The sequence below is a fragment of the Schistocerca gregaria genome, chromosome 3 (genome assembly GCF_023897955.1).
Source record: "Schistocerca gregaria isolate iqSchGreg1 chromosome 3, iqSchGreg1.2, whole genome shotgun sequence".
Lineage (NCBI taxonomy): Eukaryota > Metazoa > Arthropoda > Insecta > Orthoptera > Acrididae > Schistocerca > Schistocerca gregaria.
Window position 1 is genome coordinate 772,377,658 of NC_064922.1, and position 23,440 is coordinate 772,401,097.

At 40.4% G+C, this 23,440-nt stretch overlaps 1 protein-coding gene across 1 annotated transcript in view; it reads left to right on the top strand.

The window, feature by feature from the left end:
* LOC126354120 (hyaluronan mediated motility receptor-like) overlaps positions 1-23,440 on the top strand; it is a 110,327-nt gene that overhangs the window by 48,827 nt on the left and 38,060 nt on the right. Inside the window, exon 3 of the mRNA XM_050003516.1 lies at positions 7,443-10,462. Coding sequence (XP_049859473.1) covers positions 7,443-10,462 — 3,020 coding nt within the window. The remainder of the gene's footprint in view (positions 1-7,442; positions 10,463-23,440) is intronic.

The following is a 23,440-nucleotide window of genomic DNA, read 5'->3' on the forward strand; positions in this document are numbered from 1 at the left end:
TGCTGTTCATGCTGTATATTAATGACCCAAATGAAACTTTCGCTGTGCAACAGTGCGTGCACTGATATGAAACTTCCTGGCAAATTAAAACTGTGCGCCGGACCAAGACTTGAACTCAGGACCTTTGCCTCTTGCAGGCAAGTGCTGTACCACCTGAGCTACACAAGCACTACTCACGACCCGTTCTCACAGCTTTACTACTTCCAGTACCTCATCTCCTAAATTCCAAATTTCACAGAAGTTCTTCTGCAGACCTTGGCTAGATGGTAGATCACTTGTCCACGAAAGGCGAAGTTCTAGAGTTAAAGTCTCGGTCCAGCACACAATTTTAATCTGCCAGGAAATTTTTATTAATGACCTTGCAGCCAATAATAATAGCCACTTCAGGTTTTTACAGGTGATGCAGTTATCTATAATGAAATGCTGTCTGAAAGAAGCTGCATAAATATTTAGTAAGATCTTGATAAGATTTCAAAGTGGTGCAAAGATTGCCAGCTTGCTTTAAAAGTTCAGAAATGTAAAACTGAGTACTTCACAAAAGGGAAAAAATGCATAGTCTCCTATAATACCAATGAGTCACTATTGATATCGACCAGCTCATACAAATATCTGGGTGAACACTTTGTAGGGATATGAAATGGAATGATCAAATAGGCTCGGTAATGGAGAAGGCAGGTGATAGACTTCTGTTTATTTGTAGTATACTGGGAAGCGCATTCTGTTTTCAAAGGAGATTGCTTACAAATCACTCATGTGACCAGTTCTAGCATATTGCTCAAGTGTCTGGGGGCCATATGAGGTAGGACTAACAGGGAATATTGAATGTATACAGAGAAGAGCAGCATGAATTTTCACTAGTTTGTTTGATTGGTGGGAAAAGTCTCTGAGATACTGAAGGAACTGAACTAACGGATTCTGGAAGATAGACGTAAACTATCCTGGGGAAGTCTCTTAACAAAGTTTCAAGAACCGACATTAAATTATGGCTCTATGAATGTACATAATCTCCTATGTATATCTCATATAATGAACATGAGGATAAGATTAGAAGTAGTACTGCACGCACACGCGCACACACACAGGCATTCAATCAGTCATTCTTCTTGTGTTACATCTGTGAATGAAATCCTAATAACAGGTACAATGTGATGTACACTCTGCCATGCACTTATCAGTGGTTTGCAAGATGTAGATGTAGATGGAAATGTAGATGTAGAACATTTCCATCTCACAGGCACCTTGCAACTGCAAGTGAGACAGCAGTTTATTGGTGAAGCTCTGGAGTTTTTGTTAAAAAGGGGGAAATGAAATTTTTGACCCTGTGATGGCATTTCAAACAGTTGGTATTCCTGTTTCCAAGTGTAGCAATCCCATTGGGAAATAGTATCTTGAGAAATATACTCAGAAGTATGTTCGCAGTGAGGATACTTGGAGAAACTTACTAACTTCAGCCACTGTGGAAAGAAAATGTGCTGAATCAGATGAATAGTAGCTGATGACTTAGAGTATATTCCTCTGGAAGAAAGCACTGACAGGTATATCAGGTATCTACTGAATATTTTAGTGAGACCTCTGAAAACATGCAATGGGCCCATGTTTAGGTTGCGCATGTTTTGCTATGTGACCTGATGGAGTAAAATATGATCGGTACAGCCAGAGCATATAGATCCAGCTTCTTGCACTTTGAATTGGGAAAAAAAAAAAACAAGAAACATGCATGTTCTGTACCTGAAATTTCATGACCTGCAATTTGCATCCTACTCATAATTTTGAAACATTAAAAGAGAAATATTCCTATGTGAAGAAATTTGTATCTTCCATTTAGAAAATTATGAAAATTACTGTCAGTATACAAAAGTACATTCAGATTTCAGAATTTTTTTTCCCCACCTACCCCACCATCACTACATGGGGTACTTGGTTGAAAGTCGCAATGTTTGTTTATTGTTTTTGGATTCTGTGGAGATTAGTAGATGTTTTGTCACATGACTCATCAGCTATAAGGAAAGCTAAACAGCTATCAGGCACAGTTCTACTGCTGGAAGGTGCCATCACCACTGGGGAAGACATAAAGCATGAAGGGATGCAGATGGTCTATAGTAATGTTCACATAGTAAACCGCCGTTGGGTTGCCTTAGATTTCTGCTACGACTCCCATCGACACTCGGACAAATGTCCTTCATATTGTGCTGATCACACTGTAATACTTCCTCCACTGTCCTACAGCCATAGTACAGTGCATGTTTTGAGCAGCCATTGTGTTGGATGAATGAATATTTGGACACTACCATTGATCTAATGTAATACGAAATGTGATTTATCTGACTAGGGGACATGCTTCCATTGATCTAACAACCAACCTTGATGATTCCAAGTGCACTGCAGTCATAATTGAAGCTGTTGTTGAATCGACAAGGGAACAAGTAAATTAATTATTCCAGTGGATTTCCCTATTTGCAGACCATGTCACTACTAGAATGATTCTCTGTATGTTCTCCTCTTACATGCTTTTATTACCATGCCACGTACCTGCAGTGTCATCAGGCAGCATTCAGTCTCATTGTGGGCAGTAACCATAATGTTTTGGCTCATCACTGTATCCGTGAGAGATAGATAGTAATGGCTTGAGGCCGTACCCTATGGATGCAATTGATGTGAAGACTTACAAAAGTTGAGTTGCCCTGGCACCCAGAAGCCCAAAGGAATTTTGCTTGCCGGCCGAAGTGGCCAAGCGGTTCTAGGCGCTATAGTCTGGACCCGCGCGACTGCTGCGGTCGCAGGTTCGAGTCCTGCCTCAGGCATGGATGTGTGTGATGTCCATAGGTTAGTTAGGTTTAAGTAGTTCTAAGTTTCAGGGGGCTGATGACCTGAGAAGTTAAGTCCCATAGTGCTCAGAGCCATTTGAACCATTTTTTGAATTTTTCTTTCACCATCGCTTGTGGGAATAGAATTTTGTCTTGCATGGATTTCTTGTACACAGATATGAAAAGTCAGGATTTTTTTGTCTTGGTTTTCTTTTGTGAATGGTTGTGTAAACACAGTATTAATGACCTAGGATTACACATATTTTAGATGTTCAGTGAAATTGCGACAGTGGTGAGGACAGGACGAATATATGTGACGATATTGCAAGAGAAAGAAGTGGCATATGTATTTTAGTAGTATATGGAAGCCTGGGAAATTGTAGAGGTAAGTATGCTCTGTTAGGATAGGAAATTTGGTGCCCTTCTGGAGTGCTGGTAATAGTTATTGCAGCAGTTTTATATTGCAGAACAACAGCAGTAAACTGTCATAAAAATTGACATGGTGAAGATTTGGTGCCTGTGAGCAGTATGATGTAATTGGTGTAATCTGCCTGACTGGTGATCAAAGTGAAACTTAGTCAGTTACAAAGTGGAATATTTCACTCTTTGCTACTTTGGCAAATAATGATACTCAAGGAAAACGGAGGCTGTTATGTGACATAGAATATTAATAAATTACAGCAGTAACCAGACACAATTTGAATTTGGCGAATTGTGGCTGGATGTTACTGTATTTTATAACAATTCTGCCACAAGTTTTTATTTTTATTTGGATTATTTATTGTTTAGATACAGGTTTTTAATGTTGAGAAAGATGGAGTAATAAATAATTTTCTAAATAGTTGTGCTCTACTTATATTCACTATGAATCTGCAGATTTTCAGTGTGTTCTGAGAGTAGTAGAACATGCTACAATGTATAATGCTTAGAAAACAAATGTTGTTATATTCTCTTTCACTAAAACTTCATACTTCAACTGTGTGTAACTGTTTGTTGAAAGGTATTTGTCATAAAGACTTAAAAGTATTGAACAATCTTGCATTGGTTATTGACTCTGAATCATTTGTTAATAAATTTCTCATACTGTGTTGTTAAATTGTATTGAAATATAAAAAAGTTTATTTCTTTCTGTAATTATACACTGCATTTTTGTGACATATTACTTTTGCAAAACTCTCATCACATAATGTTTAAGTCACTATAAATAAAATAATATCAAGAAATTTCAGCAACTTATTTATATGGTTTCCTGAAATTACTTCAGAATCTTTAAATGGGTACTTTGAAAAGGACACAGCCAATTTCCTTCTCACGTCATTTTCCAGTATGTGGTTTTGCTACATCCCTAATGATAAAATTGTTGATGGGATGCTAAACCCTAATTTTTCATCCTGTTAGCTACCTTTTACCACATTAAGCAAAGCTAAACAAAATGTACACAAGAATCGTTGTAGCAGGGTGAGCAAGTCTACAAATGTAGAAACAGCGGAATCTCTAGTTTCACACTTATCTGTTACTTGCTCTGATGAAAGGAAATTCAAATCAAACAGTTGGTTATTAAAACATTGGTTAAGATCAAAACACCAGTGCACTACCAGCACTAACATATTGGTAACAAATAGGTCAGAAATTGCAGTTGAGCTTCAATTGTTTGTGAGAAACAATCTGAAACAAGTGATTCTTATATTTTAGCCCTTTCCTGGAGGTGTCAAACCACCCAAAATCATTGGCAAAATGTTTCACAATCTGATTTAAATCGAATTGAAAACTAATCTCAACAATTTTTTATATTGGTGCTTTTCTAGCTTTCCCGGCAGATATGTTGTAAATAGTCCTCTCGGGTTTGCTGCCAGATCACTTTGTGCAAATTCCACAATATTTCCTGTGAGCAACTGTCAGACATTTTCATGTGGTTCAACCTTGCTGATGGCTAGGAATGAATGACGGTATCTGCACATTGACACCCCGTTCCTAGAACATGTGTGCGAAGAATGCACAGGCGCAAAAATCACGCATATGCAATGATTTGCAGATAGATGGTGCCGTACTCAAATGACCTCTGCCGAAAATCGCAGAGCATCTCTAGTCTCTCCTGTGCGCGCACTTGACACTGTGTATATTGACAGTAAGAAATCGTACTAGACCAATGACGGGTATGTTATCGAAAAATCTTGATTTTTCACGTCGTGATTTAATAGCAGCCAATGCAGGATTGCAGGCTGTGCTTAGTTGTAATCCCGCACCCCTGTTGATGGGATTATAGACTGTATGGCTATGTATTGCTTCCTTAATGACGGAATCACAGAAAGGTGATGGCGGGTATAAAACATACTCCTTTTGATAAGTCAAATGATGTTATGTACTCAGTGTTCCACAATTGCAGACTTTCTCGATCGACGAAGGCATGTATGGCATTGATGTTCATTACAGTATTCTTGTACTGCGCAGAATGTCTGGCCTGTATATGCTTCCTCATATTGACAAGGCATCTTGCACCCACCACTTTGATCTTTTTGCCATATTTTGGTGCCATGTCATCAAGAACCGGAAGAGTCCTCGGAAGGTGTGGCATTAAGTGTGTTTTTCGACCATCTGCAAAACTGAGAAACCTGTTGGGTTTGGTCAAGGATGATCTTGCCTGAGGAAATGAGGTGTGTACAAGATTCCTTGTCAGTGTGGGCAGCATATATAGGCCAGACATGTCACACAGTACTAGAACACTGCAGTGAACATCAGCGTCAGCGTCAACTGGGAAAGTCGACAATTTCAGAACACCGTCTGAGTACAGGACATTACATGATTTATGAAAAATTTGAAGTTTTATCCCCGGCATCATCTTTGTGGGATTGCGTTATTAAGGAAGCAATACATATGCGTACAGCCGATGATGTCAACAACAGGAATGCAGGATATCAACTGACCACAGCCTGGAACCCTGCATTGGCTGCTATTAAATCACGACTAGTAACGTCTGGCCATACTGTTAAAAACCCAGCGTACAGTGCAGGCATAGGAGAGCCGCTCTGCGATTTTCGGCAAAGGATATTTGAGTATGGCACCATCTATTTGCAAATCATTGCACATGCACGATTTCCGCATCTGTGCATTCTTTGTGCGCATGTTCTAGAAATGAAGCGTCAATGGGCAGATACCATCAATCGTACCTAGCCACCAGCAAGCTTGAACCACCTGAAGATATTGGACAGTTGCTCCAAGGAAATATTGTGGTATTTGCACAATGTGATCCTGTGGCAAATCCATGAAAAGGATTTTCATATTATTTGAAGTCACAGTAAAATGGAATCTAAATAATAATGCTTTCACGATTTGAATTTTATTTCCTTTATATGATGGGAGGGTTATCACTTACATAATCTCAATGACATTTTAAAACATCTTGGCTGTGCTGGTCTTGTGGTGATTCTAGAGACTAGTTTCTTTATAAATAACATCAGCTAATCCCACAACCAATCGGGAAGTTTTAAAGATTTCGAAATTACACCTACCTTATTATTAAAATGAACACTTGTCTCAGTTAAGATATTTTCTCAACAGCTTGTCTCAGTGAACTCAAATTTTTGTACAGACTTTGTTTTGTTGTTCCATACAAAACAAAGAATGTATGTGGTGTTCAAATACAATTTATAACATAATTATTAATTGCAAATTAATATTTTTTCCCCTTGTGTTCATGGAACTACCCCCTCTGTTAAATATTGTAGTCTTTGAGCTTGCTACTTAATTTGTGGATGATTTGAGCATTATAGGATTTCTTGGAGCCTTGCATTTGTACATGAAACAAGAGTATTAAATTGAGAGTTTTAATAAATTTCTCATTTATGCTTGGTTAGGTCAGTAAATCCTTAAACTTTTTAGTGCTGGAGATTCATGCTCCATAGTAGTATATGTTTCTCTGGTCTGCATCAATACTGTGATTGGATGCTTTTTCTTTCTTCATTTTTTGCCAATATCTTCATACTCTGAATAAAATCCATTCTTATAAAGTATATTTCACACATTGAGCAGATTTTGGATTGCACGTCAGAACAAACAATAGTGTTCCCTGCTATAAGTTAGAAAACAGACAGTAGCTCAGTCTTCCCAAGAAGCAATGGGGCACTCACAGTATCGCAATGCCAAGATAAGGGTTCACTTCACTAAACATTAAGAAATATGTCTGTTCACAGAATCCTTGCCTAATCTTCTAAATCTGAAGTCATCCATGATGCAAGAAGTGTCACATATTTCAACACCCAACCTTTGCAATGCAGTCAGTTTAAAGCAATGGTCTTCGAGTAAAATTACTGATGGTACAGTTTATTAACACCTTGTGGAAATATTGTTTGTAATTTATCAAAAAGACAATGTCAGAAATATTAGTGTGAAATATGATGGGAATCATCTGACTCACTTGGATCACACCATACAATACTAATACATTAAGACTCTATAGACAGACTCAGCTGATCATCTATGTACATATCACATATTATTATTTCTGCTTCAAGCTTTCACTGTTACTATATTTTATTCGTATTGTTCAGACCAATATTGAAAGATTTGTGTTTGGACATGAAATAAATTACAGCTGGCATTTTAGTGCAGACATTTATTCTAAACTGAATTCTTTATTTTCAGCCACAACCACCAAGGAAACTAAGAGAGAATTCCCAGAGATCCAGGTCCCAAACCACTGGATTGCAGCATGCTGGTAAAAAGGACAGTGCGACAGATACAGAAGACATTGACACACAGTCAGATGATGGCTGCTTCAACTGTGATGGCAAAAGGAGGTTGCGATTTGATAGCATGGACAGATCATTTACCAGTGAAAAAATTGAGGAATTGTCAAGAGAATTGAAAGAATGTAGAAGTAGGTGTCTGTCATTAGAGGTTGCAATTTCTCAATTGGAAATTGACAAAAAGAATTTAAGCAGTATTCAAAATGAAATGACTGAAGAGTTATCCAAAAATAAATTGTCCCTACAGATAAGTCAAGATAAATGTTGTGTTTTGAATAATGAGCTTGAACTGATGAAAGAAACATTGCAAGCTGAAAAGATAAAATATCAGGAACTCAAGAATTCACATGATGAAGAGTACAGGATGCTGGAAGAATCCCACAGGAGACTTAATGAAACATTCAATGATCTTAAACAGGGTTCAGAAAAATTGCAACGTGACTGGGAATCTCAAGTGTTGGAAGAGAAAGCTATAAATTCTGACTTATCATCAAAGGTTGCACAAAAACAGCAGATGATACTTATGTTACAGGGTGAACTTTCATCATTGGAAGTTGAGTTTGAGGACTGCAAAGCAGAGCGCGATAAAATGGTCAGTGAGCATAACATAGAAAAGGCTGCATTGCTGTGTGAATACAGCAAAAATATTGAAAAGCTTGAAAAACAGATAGAACAGATAGAAAGCAGGCATTCTGTAGAAAAGCTTGCTCTAGAGGAACATCTTAGAAACTTGGAGACAGATTGCACAGAATATAAGATGGCAAAAACTAGTTTGGAAGCTGTGCTGAGTGCCAAGGAAATGGAAGTCTCAGAGTTGACTGCAGAGTATGAAATCCAGAAAGCAGAGTATGCTGACATGAAACTGAAACATGATACAGATTTTAAAATCTTATTAGAACAGTTTCAGAACTTAGAAGATACATTTTCGTATATAAATAGATTTTCTGAGGAATGTGCACTGAAACTAAAAGAAATAAGTTCAAAGTATGAAACATTGATAAAACACATTTTGGAACTGCATAGCAATAAAGTCAAGGAGCTGGAGAATTATATGGACTTGAAGATAGAAGGTATGAAGAGAGACTCAGAAAAAACAATTTCTGATTTAGAGGAATCAGTTTTGCTGTTAAAGAAAGAAAAAGTCTATACTGAGGACAAGTTAGCCTTTAAAACTGAAGAACTTCATAGAATATCTGCTGCTTTAGCTTTGTTACAGGATGAAATAGGTCAGATTACAGCCACACGAGATGAACTTAGAGTTTCAAATGTTGAGCAGCAGGTAACAATAGCAGAACTGAAAGACAAATTGGATTCTGTAAGTGTGGAGCACAACCTGTGTAAAGAATCGATGGCAACTCTGAAATGCTCCTTAGAAGCATCCGAGGATCAGAATCGTAAATTTGAAGTTGGCAATAGAAATCTTAGAGACAGCTTGCAGGCTCTAGGTGTTCGTCTTTTAGAAAGTGAGAAAGATGTGGAGCAACTGACTGCGACAAGGGACCAGCTTCAAGCAGAAAAAGAAGAATTAATTGCAGAAGTGGCAGACTACAAGGAGAAACTGATCACACAAGAGGAAGAATTACAGAAGATTGAAAAAGAAAATCTGAGGCAGATAGAACAAATCCGAAATGAGCTGCTTGAGAAAATAGATACTTTAAAATGTAAATCAGTATTGAAAACTCAGAATATGCAGAGTATGAGACATGACGTAGATTCATTTGCTGGTCAACTTTCTATGTTTACAGAAAAATTGCATCAAGTAAATGAATATGTTGTACAATTAGAAACTGCATCACAAGAGCAAGATGCAAACATTCAAGAACTCCAGATGCGATTGCAGGCAAGAGAAAAAGAACTCTTAGAAACCCAAAGTTCTTTGGAGCAGCAAGCAAAGTCCTACGAAGAACGCATATCTGAGCTAGAGGATGCACTGAAGCGGTCAGAAGCAGATATTGATGTTATTGCTGAAAAATTGGACCACCACAAAGAATGTGCTCAGAAACAGATTGGTCAGCTTATGCAGGAACTTGAAGTAAACAGAGACTTTTCCCAGAAATCAGCACAGCATATAGTTGATTTAACAGCATTAAATGCAGATATTCAAGCTTGTGTAGATAATTTGTCAGTGCAAAACATGGATCTTAAAAGAAATGTAGAAGTTAGTGGTAATGAAATAATGGACATAACTCTTCAATTGAACTGTGCCTTAATAAAACAAAGCCAGTGTGAAACTGAACTTAATAAATTAAAACTGGAGAGAGACGAAATCACAGTAAATTTATCAACACTGAAAAAATGCAGTGAAGAACATTTGAAGCAAATATCTGATCTCGAAAATATAAAGATTATCAAAGAAAAGGAAATAGAAGAAGCTGAGAGTAATATAGTCAGACTTCAGTGTGAAGTTGCTTCAAAAGATGAGGCGATTAGAGAGCTGAAATCAGAGTTGGATGAATTTAAAGAAAGATACAGTCCAGAAAAGTTTGAAGCTGCAGAAAAAAAGTTACTTGAAGCAGAAAATACTAAGACACAGCTGATGTCTCAAATTCAGCAGCTTAAAGATGAAATTTCAGGTTCACTGTCAGAGCTTTCAACAAACAAGTTACTAGTCGAAGAAAAATCTCAAGAGCTTGAGAAACTGCAACTGACAATTCAAGATATGCAAAATATTTTGAATGACAAACAGCATGAAATTGATTGCCTTAGCCAAGAGAAGAATGATCTCCAGCAGTGTAAGATTTTGGCTGACAAAGAGTTGGCAAAAGCAGAACAAGAAATAAAGTTTCTGAAATTGTCAGTTAAGAAACTTGAAGCAGAAACAAAAAATAAGATTGATAAATGTAAACTTGCTGAGCTTGAAAACACTGTGGTGGAACTGAGATTGAAGTTGACAACTGCAGAGGACCAATTTAACAGGTATTTTTGAGACTTGTTCTTGTTTTTCCTTCACTGCAGTCATTAAAGTTGTTGTTCTCTGTGCAAAGAAATTCTTATTCCCCATACTGACTACTGAATTGCAGAGGAAAGGAAGGGGAGTATGTAAGCAAAATTTGGTACTCTTGCCAAATAAGGTTGCTGACAGGATCTAGGTTGGCAGTTATTTTTGCAGTATAAAACATTTCAGATAAAGAGTCTTGACTGCTAGTTAAGAAAGTGTTGGATTACATATATTTGTGGCAGTTATGATTTCACTTATAGCAAAATGTAGTGGCAAACCTAAGCACCATGAAAATCGATACCGCATTAAACAGATCTGTTGCCGCCCTGTCAACACCTAGTCCTACAACTCACTTGGTCAGTCATTTCTCTTTCAGGGGGACAGGGTGAGGTAGTGTCTCCCATAGAACCAGGCCTAGTAAAGCACTGTTGTGTTCAAAGCCTCCGTTGAGGTACGGAAATTTCATTTCTACTCAATGCCGGCACATCTGTGTACATATTGTGACACTTGACTGGCTTTTTTTACTGCACTAATGAAAGTTTACTGTTGCTATGTTGGACAGTCTAAATTTTTACATCTTACATTTACTGTATGTTTTTAAAAAAGCCAGAAACACTTTGGGGTTTCTTCATATTTGGTTGCCATCACTGACAGTGTTGCACTAACAGGTCATGCTTCGTCAGTCCATGTTTCTTGGCCGCATGTAATTAACGTCAGCCTGTACCAGGAAGCAAACAGCAAGTTCAGAAGGTTGCTGCACATCATGGGGTTTCAGTTACTGCACTGTCTGGATCTTGTACAGGTACCAGTGTAAGATAGATCATAAACCTGTCTGTACTATTGACCATGGGATGGACAATTCCTAAGACACACTGCAAGCACTAGTACTCTCCAGGTCACATACTGCACAGTTAGTTACAGAAACAGCAACCTTGTCTATAACTTCCACCAGGATAGGGTGCCTTCCTCTACTAGGTGCCTCATGAAGCTCACCTGGGTATTCAAATTTCATTACCATGTTCTTTAAACTATTTCAGAAGTTGAAAATACCACTTCAGCTGTAAATTTCTGTTATAAATTTCTTTCTCACTCATTTATGGTATGTCAAATGACGGCATGGACTTCGTACTGTCTTACAAACTGTGTACAGTGTCAGACTTGCTCCTGGTGACTATGTTGAACTATGCTATCAAAGGAACCTTTAGAGAAAGGAAATACCAAGGAACAAACACTGAAGTTCAGTAGATGTGCAGCAACTGTATAAGGAGAGTATAGGTGGTGCAGAGGGACTCCAGTAAAAGATTAAAGTCCTATGATAGTCCTAGTGCTACCAGGCCTAATTGCAGGGAGGAAAGCTGCAGAAATCTAAAGTTCTGCATTGGAGATAGCCACTGGTTTGACATTCGCATGACTTGTCCAGAGTCTACACTCCTTCAAAAAATGTAGGGTTTTATAGGCAGGGATCTCTTCAGCTTCACATGTGGTGGGGACATTCTTTCAATCCTGTGTGTCAGATTTCATTGAGCATCACAGAACTGTTTGAAGAGCACTCACCTCCCTTTGTGTATGGTCGCGAGTGAAGGTTCCTTGCATTTATTGGTGTTAATAATAATAATAATAATAATAATAATAATAATAATAATAATAATAATAATAATAATAAATGATGATGATGATGATGAATACACAAAGCAATCACTCATATAAATACATGAGCTACACTACTGCAATTTCATAATCACTTCTACAAACCTTTAGATCACATAACATCAACAGATACGAAGAAAGTAAATTGGAAAAAGAAAACACTACGTGGCAAGCGCCTGTATCATCTAACACAGCTACACATCGATAAAGACACATCCAACACATGGCTAAGAAAAGGCAATATATACAGTGAGACGGAAGGATTCATGATTGCAATACGGGATCAAACAACAAACACCAGATATTACAGCAAGCATATTATTAAAGATCGCAATACTACAACAGATAAATGCAGACTTTGCAAACAACAAATAGAAACAATAGAGCACATCACAAGCGGATGTACAATACTAGTAAATACAGAATACATCAGAAGACATGACAATGTAGCAAAAATAATACATCAACAACTCGCCATACAACATAAACTAATAAAACATGTTCCCACATAAAAGTATGCACCACAAAATGCACTGGAGAATGATGAATACAAATTATACTGGAACAGAACCATTATAACAGATAAAACACCACCACGTAACAAACCTGACATCATACTCACCAATAAAAAGAAGAAATTAACACAACTAATCGAAATATCCATACCCAATACAACAAATATACAGAAGAAAACAGGAGAAAAAATTGAAAAATACATCCAACTGGCTGCGGAACTCAAGGCCATGTGGCACCAGGATAAAGTTGACATTATACCAATTATACTATCAACTACAGGAGTAATACCACACAATATCCACCAGTACATAAACGCAATACAGGTACATCCAATTGTATATATACAACTACAGAAATCTGTAATTATTGATACATGTTCAATTACCCGTAAGTTCCTAAATGCAATGTAACATATACCACACAGTTAAAAGGAAGTCGCACTTGATCAAGGTCCACGTCACTTTCCATTTTTAACCAGACATAACGTCTGAGAAAGGAAAGAAATAATAATAGTTCTCTGTGCTGTGTTTGGTGGACTGGGGCTGGCTGTTGCTATTCCTGCCTTACCGGAGTGTGAGTCCGTCTGTTCAAAAGTATTCCTTCAGCATTGCCAGGTATAGGAAACACCATGAGCCATGAATCTGTAGGAGGGTGAGTTAAGACCCTCTCACACAGGGTAAAGTTCGCTGCAAGTTTGCTAGATGGTGCGACTGTCGACTTGCAGATGGGGGTGACGCCTACGTCACATGCTGAATCTCTATCACGGTGTATGATATGGGGCAGAAGCTTGCTGGTTGGTGTGACTCCATGAATGGTAAGGCGCCAAGCTGGCCAAACTGCAGTCTTGTGGTAAAAAATTTGCTTCTTCCACATATCATTGCTTCATGATAAACTGTCTGTTATTTTTGTTAGTGGGCATATTTATAGTGATATTCTAGGATTAAGTAAAATACTACAAGAATTTCGGAAAGTTTGCAGTGAAAAATAGAGGTTGCTATGAATTTGCATTTGGTGCGTGTTAAGTCATATGTTGCTGCATACGAAATGTAGATGAAGTATTGAATTTTTTTGTGAACTTTAAAGAATATTACTATATATTACCAGTCTCAAGAAAATGAATCGTATATAAAGCACTTTGTCTGGAACTTGGGTGCCACCGATAAAGCCAGAATAAAATATTCACAGAATTTCTCATATCTTGTAAATGGTTTCAGATATTGAAACAAGATTTTGGCAAATGATAGTATGCAAAGAAGAGAGGATTTCACCATATATTAATGTGTGTAACTTCCATATGTACTGCAATAATCAAGCCAGTACAATTTTTTTTCACTGAAATGGTGTAATATTTAAGTGCCATCGATAGCTGGTGAAACAATTTTTACTGTTGGCTTGGAATAACACATGTGAAGACACTTTAGTTTATATTTATAGCAAGAAAGGGCATTTACATAAACTGTTGGCTTGTCTCCATCAGTTGCTATTTTATGATTTTTTTGCAATTTCAACTGTTAGAATAGCACGGAGATCAATTTTTATAAACTTTGCTTTATTTTCGTGAAAGGAGGAGATATCAATGTGCAAACAAAGGAAGTTTGAAATTATGTATTATTTAAAATATGTCACTGATAATGTTTCCACGAAGGAAAAAATGGAATAAGAAGTCTGGTGAGATAAATTGCTACTTCTATTGAAATTTCAACAGAATCCTGTACTACAGTGTGTTTTTAATAATGAATGATATGAACTGGCACTGGCCAAAGAATTTTTTTTCTGCATCTCTGAGTTAAAAAATATGAAAACATTTAAATCTCCAAAATCCGCTCAACTACCCATCAAGATGTAAACAGAGTTCCAATACCTTTGTTAAACTAAAAGAAAATTGTGATGGAAAAAGTACAGTCCCTCATTCTGCATATGGATAGGAAAGAAAAAATGGTATGCTATGTTTTCATATATATCTTATGTTACTGAGACACAGAAACAAAATCCATTTTTCAATTTCAGTCCATACAGTTTGTTAGTAGACTTCAATAGAAGTAGTGATTTATTTTCTTCAGAGAAAAGTTATCAGTGATGAGTTCTGAGTAGCATGTTAGTATCCTTTTTGCCACATTAATCAGTTTCTTTCCTCTAAATAAAGCTGAGTTTATAAATATTCATCTCACTAATATTCTAATGCAGTTGAAATTGCAGCAAAATCAGAAAATAGCAACTGATGGAAAGAAAGTCAATAGTTTATTTTTGTACGAAGAATGGACATTTTCATAAACAAAAATTTCTTCACATATATTAGTCCACAACCATAGTAGTTCTCATTCATCAGCTATCGATGGCTCTTAATTGGTACATCATTTTAGTGAAAAAATCCTTAGTGACTTGAATATTGTGGTAGATGTGGAAGTAACTCCTATTAATTTTAAGGTGAAATAATCTCTTCTTTGTGTACTAGCATTCGCCAAAATCAGGTTTCAGTTTGAGAGATACGAGAAGTGCTGTGAATATTTCATTTTGGCTTTCTTGGCAGCGTATGAGCTAGAGACAAAATGCTTTATATACTATCCATTTTCTCTACACCTACACCTGCACTTGCACCTGCACCTACATCTAAATCTCCATCTGCACTCTGCAAACCACCATTATGTTTATAGCAGAGGATACGTGCCATTGTACCAGTTACTAGGATTTCTTCCTGTTCCATTCACGTAATGAGTGTCGGAAGAATGACTGAATGCCTCTCTGTGTGTGCAGTAATTATTCTGATGTTATTCTCATAAACCCTATGTGAGCAATACATGGGGAATTGTAGTATATTCCTAGAGTCGCCATTTAAAGCTGTGTCTTGAAACCTTTTAACCCTTTAACTGCTCTGGATATGTTAACACATGCACCTTTGTACCTGTCCCTGTGTGCTCTGAACGTGTTCGTGCACACTACCTGGTACTAGGTAGAAGGACTGGTGGCAGGCGTAAACACGTTCAGAGCAAACGTGGACAGGTGCAAAGGTGAGCGCGTTAACACGTCCAGAGCAGTTAAAGAGTTAATAGACTTTCTCGGGTGCTTACGCCTATGTTCTGGAATCTTCCACTTAAGTTCCTTCAGTATCTCTGTGACACTTTCCCATGGATTATACAAACCTGTGATCATTTCTGCTGTCTTGATCTGTACACATTTTATATCCCCTGTTAGTTCTATTTGGTAGGGGTCCCACATAATTCAGCAATATTCTAGGATGGGTCGCATGAGTGATTTGCAGACTGATTGCATTTCCCCAATATTCTACCAAGAAACCAAAGTCTACAACGTGCTTTATCCACAACTGAGCCTAAGTGATTTCTCCATTTCATATTCCCAGAAAATGTTACACCCAAGTAATCGTACAAGTAGGTCAATTCCAATGATGACTCATTGATATTACAGTCATAGGATACTATGCTTTTTCTTTTTGTGAAGTGCACAATTTTACATTTCTTAACTTTTAAAGCAAGTTGTCAATCTTTGCACCACTGTGATATCTTATCATTATTTGACTAAATAGCCCCCTGCGGGTCCGATGGTTAGAATAGGCCTGAGTTATTACTGCCTGTCGTAAGAGGCAACTAAAAGAAGCCTCACAAGTTTTGGCCATTATGGGATGGTCACCTGTCTGGTTTGACCTCCATGTTCCTAAATTTTCCCTAAGAGCAAGCCAATTGGGAAAGGGTGCCTAGCATGATGCATTGTGTCCATTGTACATTGAGATCTTTAGCCCACTTTCTTGTTGTCACATTTCAGTCCCGCTCATTCTCCATCTCTTGGGTGAGGACACCTTCCTGGGTGCATTTTCCACGATGCACTATGCAGTGTTGGTTTCTGCACCGATGATGATCCTGGACTTCTTAGCACCTCATATCAAGCCCGGTAGCCAGTCCATTGTGGTTGGGCCGCCATGTACCCTGTTGGTTGTAGCCCCCTGACAACAGGGATCACTCTGCTGATGCCTGCGCTGTTAACTCCCCATGTATGCTGTAGAGTAGATGCCCATCTCTCTGGGGCATTGGGACTCCCAGCAACGGCCATCCTGCCGAGTGGCCCTAGCCGAGGCTGGGTGGCACCCTTGGGGAGGGATCCTGGGCTGAGTGGGTGGCATCAGGGTGTATGACATGCCATAAAGTGTAGTACATCATCTCTTGCTGGTGCTATATCTCGTGCTCTTGAGCGCATCCTTTCACACCCTGGTGAGTCATTTCTTCAGTGTAATGACTCCTTGAGCAGCCTACAAGTTGTCGACCAGTGCTACCCTCGTCATCCTTTGGTAGCGACCATCAAGGAGTCCATTTATGCCCTGGAACGGTCCAGTTGGTCAGTGGTGTTTGTCTGGACCCCAGGTCATGTCAGAATCCCAGCAATGAACTTTCCAACAAGCTGGCCAAACAGCTACATGGAAACTGCTTATTCAGATCGCCTTCTCTGCAACTAACCTACGTTCAGTATTACGCTGCAAGGTTTTGGGGCTTTGGGAGACGAAATGGCATAAGTTCAGCATGCACAACAAACTGCGTGCCATTAAGGAGACTACGAATTTGTGGCAGCCCTCCATGCACAACTCTCGCAGGGACTCCATGGTTCTCTGCCGGCTCCGCATTGGCCACGCTTGGGTGACACACAGCTACCTCCTGCGCCGTGATGACCCACCTCAGTGTTGGTGCTGTGCGTGGCTGACAGTGGCCCGTATCTTGGTGAGCTGTTGTTAACTTGTCAGGATTGGTGAGGAAGGGAAAGCAGTGGGCACCCATTGAGGTGAAAAATCAAACATATTTTAAATGCATGAATGTTTAATGCTGTAAAATGTAAAGGTGGTCCTAGAGAAGCTGCCGAAACTGAATTGACAGTTACTATGGGGCTCCTGCAAAGGACGGCCTTACATAATTTTGACAATACTCTTTTTTTTTCTTTTTAAATTTGCATTAATAGAATGACAATAATTTGGTGATTGGTGATAGAATGTTGCGTGAAAACAATTTGATGGCAGTGGGTGGTGGTGGTGGTGGTGGTGGTGGTAGTGTGAGGCACTGCGAATGGCAGCACAAGGTGCAGGGATCACTGCAACTTCCTCCAGAGTGTATAAGTGGGGGGGATTGTGGAAGGGGCGGTGCACAGATCACATGGGGGGAAGGGGGTTAACATTTTGGCACCACTTCACACCTACATGGTGGGGCACTATCACTTACATTTAAAGGAGGGCCATGCCTTTTCCTTTTGGGGGTATTTTAATTATTTACTGTTTCCTTTCTATCCACATGGCACTCAGACCAGACTACAAAAATTAAGGTTCATATTCCCCAGAAGGTTGCTGTTCAGGGACAGCAGGAAGGGGCAACTGAAGTCGTGCAAAAAGTCCTTTTCTAAAGGCTACCCATAGCAATAAACCCATCAGGGTAATTACTAGAGGGGAGCATACAGAACTAGGAATGAATAACTATACGACTGAGATACTGGTGGTGGTGCTAATCTGTGATGTGTGTGGTGGCACGGTCTAGCATAATCTGCCCTGAATCTTTGTTTACCAGCTCAGTTAAAGACTGGAGCAGCTGGGAATGTGATTGATTGGGGAGAGATGGACAATTGCCAGGTGACGGTAGTACCATCGGTTGCTCTGGTAAATACCACAGGAGAGGGGGAAGTCACAAGGTACGGGCATAAGAGAAGTGTGCAAACTCATCCTCGGTGGGGTAGTGATATCACAGTAAGAGCTATTACGTAGTAAACTGCTACCATTGAGTAGCACATGGTAGGGCTGGGTTGCTTGAAAGTATTCGTGACATATGGTAGTGGCTGTTACTGGGTAGGGTACAGTGTGTAAAAAAAATACTGTTGCCTATAGCAACGAACTAATCTTGTTAGCTCCAGCTGGGAGATATGTTATGAAAGGGAAGTATTACAGTGGATGAAGAAGTAGTAAGTAATTACCTGAGGTTGTAGTGACAGGTGAAAAGTCGATGGTTAACAGACTCATGTGCACTGTGTCAGTGGGCAATTTAAACTGGTGATTCCAAAGAATGGCAGGGGTATAAGTTAGTTGCATCGGGGTAGTGAGGGAAGGAGGGGGGTTTGGTCGTCCTGAAAAGAGGCTTACTCATCATCCTGATCAGCAGGAGTGCAAACATGTGGGGTTACATTAATCAATGCCTGCACTTGATTCGTAGGTGGAATTTGTGGTATTTAGTGGTTTTGTAAGTGATTTTCTGAGTAGGAAGCTTTAATAATGGGTGTTATGGCTTAGGAGGAAAAGTGATTTGACCAGTGGGAAAAATCATGCTGCATTAACGCAGGTAGGTGGTTTTATATATAAACATTCCACGTGGGAAAAATATATCTAGAAACAAAGATGATGGGACTTACCAAACAAAAGCGCTGGCAGGTCGATAGACATACAAACATACACACAAAATTCTAGCTTTCGCAACCAACGGATGCTTCTTCAGGAAAGAGGGAAGGAGAGGGAAAGACAAAAGGATGTGGGTTTTAAGGGAGAGGGTAAGGAGTTATTCCAATCCCGGGAGCGGAAAGACTTACCTTAGGGGGAAAAAAGGACAGGTGTACACGCGCGCGCGCGCACACACACATCCATCCGCACATACACAGACACAAGCAGACATTTGTAAAGGGAAAGAGTTCGGGCAGAGATACTAGTCGAGGCGGAAGTACAGAGGCAAAGAAGTTGTTGAAAGACAGGTGAGGTACAAGTGGTGGCAACTTGAAATTAGCGGAGGTTGAGGCCTGGCGGATATCGAGAAGAGAGGATATACTGAAGGGCAAGCTCCCATCTCCGGAGTTCTGACAGGTTGGTGTTGGTGGGAAGTATCCAGATAACTCGGACGGTGTAACACTGTGCCAAGTTGTGCTGGCCGTGCACCAAGGCCTGTTTAGCCACAGGGTGATCCTCATTACCAACAAACACTGTCTGCCTGTGTCCATTCACGCGAATGGACAGTTTGTTGCTGTTCATTCCCACATAGAAAGCTTCACAGTGTAGGCAGGTCAGTTGGTAAATCACATGGGTGCTTCCACACGTGGCTCTGCCTTTGATCGTGTACACCTTCCGGGTTACAGGACTGGAGTAGGTGGTGGTGGTAGGGTGCATGGGACAGGTTTTACACCGGGGACGGTTACAAGGGTAGAAGCCAGAGGGTAGGGAAGGTGGTTTGGGGATTTCATAGGGATGAACTAAGAGGTTACGAAGGTTAGGTGGACAGCAGAAAGACACTCTTGGTGGAGTGGGGAGGATTTCATGAAGGATGGATCTCATTTCAGGACAGGATTTGAGAAGGTCGTATCCCTGCTGGAGAGCCACATTCAGAGTCTGGTCCAGTCCCGGAAAGTATCCTGTCACAAGTGGGGCACTTTTGTGGTTCTTCTGTGGAAGGTTCTGAGTTTGAGGGGATGAGGAAGTGGCTCTGGTTATTTGCTTCTGTACCAGGTCGGGAGGGTAGTTGCGGGATGCGAAAGCTGTTTTCAGGTTGTTGGTGTAATGGGTCAAGGATTCTGGACTGGAGCAGATTCGTTTGCCACGAAGACCTAGGCTGTAGGGAAAGGGACCGTTTGATGTGGAATGGGTGGCAGCTGTCATAATGGAGGTACTGTTGCTGGTTGGTGGGTTTGATGTGGACGGACGTGTGAAGCTGGCCATTGGATAGATGGAGGTCAACGTCAAGGAAAGTGGCATGGGTTTTGGAGTAGGACCAGGTGAATCTGATGGAACCAAAGGAGTAGAGGTTGGAGAGGAAATTCTGGAGTTGTTCTTCACTGTGAGTCCAGATCATGAAGATGTCGTCAATAAATCTGTACCAAACTTTGGGTTGGCAGGACTGGGTAACCAAGAAGGCTTCCTCTAAGCCACCCATGAATAGGTTGGCGTACGAGGGGGCCATCCTGGTACCCATGGCTGTTCCCTTTAATTGTTGGCATGTCTGGCCTTCAAAAGTGAAGAAGTTGTGTGTCAGGAGGAAGCTGGCTAAGGTAATGAGGAAAGAGGTTTTAGGTAGGGTGGCAGGTGATCGGCGTGAAAGGAAGTGCTCCATCGCAGCGAGGCCCTTGACGTGCGGAATATTTGTTTATAAGGAAGTGGCATCAATGGTAACAAGGATGGTTTCCGGGGTTAACAGATTGGGTAAGGATTCCAGACGTTCGAGAAAGTGGTTGGTGTCTTTGATGAAGGATGGGAGACTGCATGTAATGGGTTGAAGGTGTTGATCTACATAGGCAGAGATACGTTCTGTGGGGGCTTGGTAACCAGCTACAATGGGGCTGCTGGGATGATTAGAATTGTGAATTTTAGGTAGAAGGTAGGGGTACGGGGTGTCGGTGGGGTCAGGAGGTTGATGGAGTCAGATGAAAGGTTTTGTAGGGGGCCTAAGGTTCTGAGGATTCCTTGAAGCTCCACCTGGACATCAGGAATGGGATTACCTTGGCAAACTTTGTATGTGGTGTTGTCTGAAAGCTGACGCAGTCCCTCAGCCACATACTCCCGATGATCAAGTACCACGGTCGTGGAACTCTTGTCCGCCGGAAGAATGACGATGGATCGGTCAGCCTTCAGATCACGGATAGCTTGGGCTTCAGCAGTGGTGATGTTGGGAGTAGGATTAAGGTTTTTTAAGAAGAATTGAGAGGCAAGGCTGGAAGTCAGAAATTCCTGGAAGGTTTGGAGAGGGTGATTTGGAGGAAGAGGAGGTGGGTCCCGCTGTGATGGAGGACGGAACTGTTCCAGGCAGGGTTCAATTTGGATAGTGTCTTGGGGAGTTGGATCATTAGGATTAGGATCATTCCTCTTTGTGGCAAAAAAGATATTTCCAGCAGAGAGTACGAGTGTAGGACAGTAAATCTTTGATGAGGGATGTTTGGTTGAATCTGGGAGTGGGGCTGAAGGTGAGGATAGGACAGAGGTTTCGGATTGGGTGAGAGGTTTGGAGGAAAGGTTAACTACTGAATAAGGGTTTTGTGGTTCCAGATTGTGATGATTGGAATTTTGAGGTTTTGGAAGGAGTGGAGCTGGAAGTGGGAAATTGAGTAAATGGGAGAGACTGGGTTTGTGTGCAATGAGAGGAGGTTGAGGTTTGCTGGAAAGGTTTTGAAAGGTGAGTGATTTGCCTTTCCGGAGGTGGTAAACCAGGAGATTGGATAGTTATTTGAGGTGGAGGGTGGCATGCTGTTCTAATTTGTGGTTGGCCTGTAGGAGGATGCTCTGAACAGCCGGTGTGGATGTGGGAGAGGAAAGATTGAGGACTTTTATTAAGGATAGGGGTTGACGGGTGTGTTCATTGACTGAGTTGATGTGTAGGTGAAGGATTAGGTGGGTGAGGGCAATGGATTGTTCAGTTTGGAACTGGTATAGAGACTGATGGAAAGAAGGGTTGCAGCCAGAGATGGGAACTTTAAGTGTGAGGCCTTTGGGGGTGATACCAAATGTCAGACAAGCCTGAGAAAATAAAATATGAGAGCGTAATCTGGCTAGGGTGAAGGCATGTTTGCGGAGGGAATGTAAATAAAACTTAATGGTGTTGTTGTGGGGGTGTTGTGAGGGTGACATGGTATTAGAAGGTGGAACATGAGGCTGAAATGAAAATGAAAATAAAAATATATGGGTAGAGATAAAGGTGAACCAGAAAGCAACTGGAGATCTGGTGTGAAAAAAGGCGAAAAAGTGTTGGTTAAAGCTGGGCTATGTTTATCCTGTGGTGAACTTGGGTTGGTAGACAACGATGTGCATAAAGGTTAGGTGGTTGTGCTACCGCCAAAACACGTTAAAGAATGGAGAAATTAGGGAAAATTAAAAAAAAAAAAACTATGTGTAAATGTATTAAAACGAGTGGTTTTGTGGTGGCAGATTAAGAAAATGAGGATAACAATTGTCTGACGAAGAAATAATGACGTTAAAATCTGTGGGAAGGGCTAAAAATGATCTGTGAGGTGGGAAAAACGGAAATGGAAATAAAGCCCTCCCACCACCACCTACTCCAGTCCTGTAACCCGGAAGGTGTACACGATCAAAGGCAGAGCCATGTGTGCAAGCGCCCACGTGATTTACCAACTGACCTGCCTACACTGTGAAGCTTTCTATGTGGGAATGAACAGCAACAAACTGTCCATTTGCATGAATAGACACAGGCACACAGTGTTTGTTGGTAATGAGGATCACCCTGTGGCTAAACATGCCTTGGTGCATGGCCAGCACATCTTGGCACAGTGTTACACCGTCCGAGTTATCTGGATACTTCCCACTAACACCAACCTGTCAGAACTCCGGAGATGGGAACTTGCCCTTCAGTATATCCTCTTTTCTCGATATCCGCCCAGGCCTCAACCTCCGCTAATTTCAAGTTGCCGCCGCTCATATCTCATCTGTCTTTCAACAACTTCTTTGCCTCTGTACTTCCGCCTCGACTGGCATCTCTGCCCGAACTCTTTGCCTTTACAAATGTCTGTGCGTGTGTGCGCTTGCGCGCGAGGGAGAATATATACTAATCCTTTTTTTCCCCCTAAGGTAAGTCTTTCCGCTCCTGGGATTGGAATGACTCCTTACCCTCTCCCTTAAAACCCACATCCTTTCATCTTTCCTTTTCCTTCCCTCTTTCCTGACGAAGCAACCGCCGGTTGCGAAAGCTCGTAATTCTGTGTGTGTGTTTGTGTGTTATTTTATTGGGCCTGTCTACCGGCGCTTTCCCGCTTGGTAAGTCTTGGAATCTTTGTTATTAATATATTTTTCCCATGTGGAAGTTTTTTTATATAATGTTGACAGCCATCCGTGACTCCAG